The sequence below is a fragment of the Pipra filicauda genome, unplaced genomic scaffold (assembly GCF_003945595.2).
Source record: "Pipra filicauda isolate LSUMZ 115617 unplaced genomic scaffold, ASM394559v2 scaffold563_size460847_pilon, whole genome shotgun sequence".
Classification (NCBI taxonomy): domain Eukaryota; kingdom Metazoa; phylum Chordata; class Aves; order Passeriformes; family Pipridae; genus Pipra; species Pipra filicauda.
In genome coordinates, this window is record NW_024104713.1 from 152,711 (window position 1) to 158,900 (window position 6,190).

Here is a 6,190-nt window from a genome sequence, read left to right on the forward strand (position 1 = left end):
ATGGGTGCAAACAGGAGGAGAATAACACTCCAGATGTCTTTACTACAGTTGTTGACTTCAGCTTAATCCATATTTTAATAAGTCTTAGTTATTCAAAACAATCACCATCCCTTCCTTGACTGTTGATATTGGACGAGAGAACCTTCCACAGAGCCACCACCACCCCCCCCCCAAAAAAAAATAAACCAAAATCTCATTAATCTTTCTAGCATTTAGAGATACCTCAAGAGTGTCAAACATTTACCTCTCCTTCCCAGCAGCTGAAATGGTTTTAGGAGGATCATGGTTCATACCTCGCATTCCCTGGAGCCAGAGATGGTATAAGTGCAGGGCCCAGATCCATTAACCGATACATCCATGGTCTCAGAGTTTGTTGGCTTGTAGTCCACGTAATACTCCTGCAAAGGGGAGTTCATTTGCCTCTCAGACTCCCTGGCCTTTTTCCTGCGCCTCTTCATGAGCGTGTGCTGCTGGAGCTGCTTCATGCTGGCGGGGTAACGCTTCCAGGACACGTAGATCACCAGCAGGATCATGGCCACGGAGAGGAAGAGGGCCACGCTCCCCGCGATGATCTTGTGGAAGGACACGTGCTCGTACTCCGGCTCCACGCCCGGGGTCGGGATGTCGGCGGAAGGGCTCGGCGTCGCGGAGCTCGGCTGATGGCTTTCCAGTTTGGAGACGGTGGGTTTGGGGATGAACACGGGTCTCGGGGGGGTTTTGGGCACCTGGTAGGACCTCTCAGTGGCCACCACCTGGACCTCGGCGCAGATGTCGTAGGTCTCCACGGCGTCGCTCACCTTCTCGCCCTGGATGTGCTTGGGGCCTGCACAGATCATGGTGCTCTCCTTATTCCCCTTGAAATTCTTAAGCCAATTAAAAAGAGGGCAAATGCTCCGAGTACATTCCCACATATTTCCGGACAGAGTGATGGAGATGAGCGAGATCCACGTGTTGATGGTCTCCTGGGAGATGTTGGTGAGTTTGTTGGAATCCAGGTTCAGCTTCTGCAGGTTGGGGAGGCACTGGAAGGTCCCAGGCTCTACCCCCGCGATGTCATTTCCCGATAAATCCAAGTTGTGCAAGGAACTCCAAGTCCATGTCAACCCCTGGCTGATGGAGCGGATCCTATTCCACTGCAAGTAAATGGAGCGCAGGTTGAAGAGGCGTGGGAAGTGGGCAAAATTGATCTTAGAAAACTGGTTGTGCTCCAAGTGGAGCTCCGTCAGCTTCAGCAGGCCGGCGAAGGCGTTCCGGGACAAGCTCCGCAGGCGGTTGTAGCCCAAATCCAGGAAGTCGAGGTTCCGGCAGTCCTGGAACACCCGGATGGGCACCGTCTTCAGCGAGTTGGACCTCAGGTGCAGGATCAGGAGCTTCCGCAGGCCCTTGAACTGCTCGGCCTGCAGCACCTGCAGCTTGTTGTAAGACAGGTCCAGGTTGCGCAGGTTGGGCACGGGGTGGAAGGTCTTGTTGTGCAGGAGGGTGATTTTGTTGGAGCTCAGGATTAATTCCTTCAGCCGGCGGATCCCCTGGAACGCGTCCTCGTCCACGGAGCTGATGTAATTATGGTCAAGATAAAGCCATATGAGCTGATTGAGGCCCGCAAACTGATGGGATTTGAGCTTCTGGATGCTGTTGTAGCGCAGGGATAAGCCCTGGGAGCCCCCGGAGATGTTGTGGGGGATGTCTCGGAAGGCGTGGGACTCGCAGTACACGATCTTGCCGTCGCATCGGCAGTTCTTGGGGCAGGCTCGCTGAGCCCCCGCGAGCACGGCGAGCAGCACCAGGGGAAGCAGCAGCACCAGGAGCGCGCTCGTGCCTCTCAGCTGCTTAATTAAATGGAAACCTGCAATATTAAAGAGAAAAACAAACGGGCGTTGGGAGCCTATTAAGATAAATTGCCGGCAGATTACTCATGTCACCCCGGGGCTTTGGATGAAGCCTGAGTGGAGCGGGGTGGGGGGGGGGGTGGGATTTGGGAAACAACCTGTTTGCCTCCTGTCTGGGGCTTTTGTGGTGCAAATTCCCGTCCTTTGAGGTCGTGCCTCGCCATCTCTCACCAGCGCTACTCCTTTTGTGTGACTTAGGATCCCTCAGAACCGCCAAAATCCTGTTCCCTCCTGGCTTTGCCCCTGTCCACCAGCTCCCAGTGGAGCTGGGATGTCCTTATAACCAAACGCCGAGGTTTTAACAATAAACATATTTGTCAAGTCACTGTGCTGAACGTTCCACAGAGCTGGAGAGGAAATGAGCCAAAGCTCCTGCTATTACGTGCTGCTAAACGTGTTCCTCAAGAAAAGCAAGTGCAAGTCCAAATCCTCCTAAAAAAATTACTGCAGAAAACGAGAAATCTACTCATCATAAAGTTTGATCCATATCGTGTATTTATTGTAAAATGAGACATTAATAAAGGCTTTACTTTTTGCACCGAGTGATTTGGTTTTAACAGGAGGTTTAAGTGGGTTTACTCACGATTTTTATTGACCTAAAACACACAAACAGATGCAGCAAAAGAAACTTCAGCCACATAGAGAGGTATCTCAGGTAATGCTGGCATGGGACCCCAACACCAAGAGAATGGTAGGAGACATATTTCTTTCACATGAATCACTGCCTTAGCACATATTCATTTAAAGTTCTCCATATGGAGCTGGGAATGCCTAAGCATTTATCCATTTATATGTATATACATTGGATACTGGATGAAAACATCCACACCAACACTCACATCCAGCAGCAAACCCCAGAAAGTTTAAAGGGGGATATTTCTTATTTCAACTTCCCCCTCTCTCTCTCCCCCAGCTCTGATGATTTGAAGGGTTTGCCTTTGAGGTGTCAGGTTTGTCATGCAGGAACAATGCTGGATGTGAGGACATATATAATAATTCAATATATATAATTTCAAATAATTATGAGCGAGGGTGTGGGGGGTGTCAGAAACCCCAACATACACCCACATGCCTGGAATAATTTTAGGGCTGCTGCCTCTGCCCAGAGTTGCATCTTTGCTAAGGATGAAAACGCATTTTCCAACAGGAAATGTTTCAAGGGCTGGTATCTCCTTGATAAATAATCACTTTATTATTTGTCACACGCACAAAACCAACCCCGTGCTGCAGTTCTTTGATCCAGTTTTAAACCAAGGGGCAATCTGCAAAAAAATTCCTAATCTAAAATGCCCCTGCCTGTGTGTCCCTGCCTTCAGTGGTTAGATTTTTAATTTAAATCGTGTTATTTGCTCCTGCCTGTGTGCCAGCAGCAGCCAGCTAGAAATATGTTCTGCCTGTTACAGACTTGGGGGCTGGGGAGGGAAGGAAGGAGGGGAACAAACCTGTCACACTTGAAAAAAATCAGACTGGCAAATGACTGCTGGAAATGTAGCAGAGGTACCAGGGGCATCTTTTCAGAGCCCAAACAAGCCTTTTCAAAAACACCTAGACAAGAAACCCCCCTCCCTCCTCCCCTCTGCTTCCCACATCCCGCAAAGTGTTAACAGCCCCTCCTGACAGCCCGAAGGATGCCGCTCCAGGCTCAGGGGCTGGGGATGTGCGGGCAGGAGGAATGTGGGGAGAGGAGAGGTGCCTCCTGCATCCATGCACTGCTCTGTGCCTGGCAGGTGCGGGGGCGGGCGGCACAGGGAATTCGCTCTGTCCAGCCCTTCGCTCGGGGCATCAATTCACAGGTTAACGACGTGGAAAACCTCTGCAGGAGGAAAGGGGTGTGTGTGTTTGTGTGTGTGTGTGTGTGTGTGTGTGTGTGGAGGGGGGGGATACACGATCTAAAAATACAATAGCAAGTGCAGTGAGTCACCTGGCACAGGAATCCACTGCTGCTGTTCAGCCTGTGCCCCCCTCTCCAACGGCAAATAATCCCGCTGAAAAATATCCCCCCAGTGCAGCTGTGCCAGCAAACAAACAGGAAAAGTTCACTTACCCATCCTTTTGTCATCAATAACGTCCTCTTTTTCCTTCCTCCAGCTGTTTTCTTCTCTCTCTCCCTTTTTTTCGCTTCCCCTTCGCCTCTCTCTCTCTCTCTCTTTTTCAAACTGGTTTCTTTTCTTTAAACCATCAGAATCTTCATGGCACAGCCCGGCTGCCACTCACATCACCAGCATCCAGCGTGCATGCCACAAACCCCCCACAAAGTTCCCTAGAGAGGACAAGCGAGAATTTTGGGGATGAGGAAGGGAAAGGATAGGGAAGGGGTTGGGGGTGGGGAAGACAGGACGAAGGCTGGGGGGAGTGTGGGGGGGTAGGGAGGGACTCTAAGCTCTGAGAGCCATTGTGTAAGTCATCAGAGAGCCGGCGTTAAGTGGCAATCTGCAAGGAGAAGCCGGAGCAGACGAGGAAGGCAAAGCAACTTCTCTGGGAGGAATGACAAAACCTTTGCCGGTACCTCGAATGCCTCATTCTGCTGCCTTTTGCCATTCCCAGACACGGCCATCCATCCTCCAGCTTCCCGGCCCCCGGAGCCCGCGGGCCTCCCGCGCCGTGCCAGAGCCCGCTTTAAAAGCTATGCAGGCTCGCTTTATCCATTCGGCTGGGCAGGTCGAAAGTGTTTTGTAGCTGTGCTGAGAGGCAGCTCTTGTCTAATTCCGAAGGCTTTCCAGAGAGCGATGATGCTCCGGAGCTTGTTGGTGCTGATGTTCTAGTTTGTGATACACTGAGTGCCCTCCACTGGAGAAAACAGATCGCACATTAAAGGCTGAACAAGTGAGCCTGTCATGGCTCTGCAGACTTTCTTCCCTCAGAAAAGAAAATTAAAGACACAGTATTGCCTTGCCCACCAGCATCCCTTTTCCAGACCCCTCCGCCTTCCCTGGGTTACCAAATGTTGAGAGTGTGGATTTTCTGGCAGAAACACTGAACAAACACCTGCTCCCTGGGGATTTGCCAACCTGAGCTTTTTCTGATCCACCTGACCTGTATATTTTGCTGGGGCAAATTCTAAATTGGGGTGGGTTTTCTTGTTTGTTTTGTTGGGTGGTTTTTGGTGTGTGTTTGGGGTTTTTTTCTGTATTCCCAGGGGGTGAACAGGAAAAAGGATGTTGGCAGACAAAAATTGAGAGTCATGGTAAAGGGTGGAGGGGCAGGAGCTGTGATCAGACTGATCAGCCACACAAGAGGCATTTAACTGCAGGTGGCAGCTCCCAGTGTCAACACTCCGTGTCCTGCTTTGGCTGGGAGAGAGTTAATTCCTTTTTTTCCTTTTAGTCAGAAAAATACTGAGTTTTATAAACAAGGCAGAACTGAAGCTGTGGAATTAGTGACACCTTTGAGCTCCTGAGCTCCTCTCCCCCGGCTCTGCCGGAGCCGGAGCGGAGCCTCCTCCCAGCCAGGGCTGGATTCCACCAGACTGGATGGATCCAGGGGGTGATCCAGGCTGTGACAGCTCCAGAGGGTGTCAATGTGTGGCTGGTTTAGCAGGGCTGGGGTAGTGCTCTCCCAGTTGCACAGAAGGATGGCACAGGGATGTGGAGCAGGAGCAGCAGGAGCTCCTGGGCTGGTCCTGGTGAGCCCCGTTCTCCAGGACCTGCAGGGAATTCAACTCCCAGGGCAGCCCCACACATCCCACAGGAACCATTCCTGGTCCTCAGGATGCTCAGAGGGCAGCACTGGGTGCTACTGGTCACAGCTTTAACCTGGGTTCCTAAAACTTCAGATACTTGGGCTGCTTCCCCCCCTCCCTGTGCTACAGAGAGCAGCTCTTTTGGAAACAACTCCCTGCCCAAACCTTGACTTCAGGTGCCAAAATAATGGCAATGCTTTATAGAGTCTGTCATGAGCCAGCCATTATGTGTTAATTAATTTTTAAATATTTTAAGATATTTCCCATTATGGCCAAAGGGCCCCCGCTCAGCATCTCACAGCCCAGATCTCCTGGGGTTTCTTTGCCACTCAAAAATGAGAATTGCACAAAACTCCAGGTCAGATTCCAGCTCTTCTGTCGTAGTTCCTCATTCCTGGGTCAGGTAAGACCACTGCTTGCCCCTGCAACCCATCCCAAAGGAAGTGAGCCCTGCCCAGCCCCAGGACACAGCTCCTCTGCAGGGTGTCCATCAGACTGGGACACACAATGGGCAAAGAGTTCAACTCCATTAAAACAAAATACAGAATAAAACACCCAAAACAATCCATAGAAAGCAACATCTCCTCCCCTACATTTGCATCCAGACTCCATCTGCATCCACACT

General features: G+C 51.1%; 1 protein-coding gene across 2 annotated transcripts; it reads right to left on the bottom strand.

Annotated features, from left to right (window-relative positions):
- Positions 1–229: 229 nt before the first annotated feature.
- Positions 230–4,647, bottom strand: LRRTM4 (leucine rich repeat transmembrane neuronal 4). 2 transcript variants are annotated; one of them, XM_027715892.2, is made up of 3 exons: positions 4,393–4,647; positions 3,931–4,146; positions 232–1,843 (listed from the first exon to the last, which is right to left on the bottom strand). In XM_027715892.2, the coding sequence occupies exons 2-3, from the start codon at positions 3,932–3,934 to the stop codon at positions 288–290; spliced, it is 1,560 nt and encodes a 519-aa protein (XP_027571693.1). In that variant the 5' UTR covers positions 3,935–4,146; positions 4,393–4,647; the 3' UTR covers positions 232–287. The 2 variants fall into 2 exon arrangements, with proteins under 2 accessions (XP_027571692.1, XP_027571693.1); XM_027715891.2 differs by lacking the exon at positions 4,393–4,647 and having other exon boundaries at positions 230–1,843; positions 3,931–4,094.
- Positions 4,648–6,190: the final 1,543 nt, after the last annotated feature.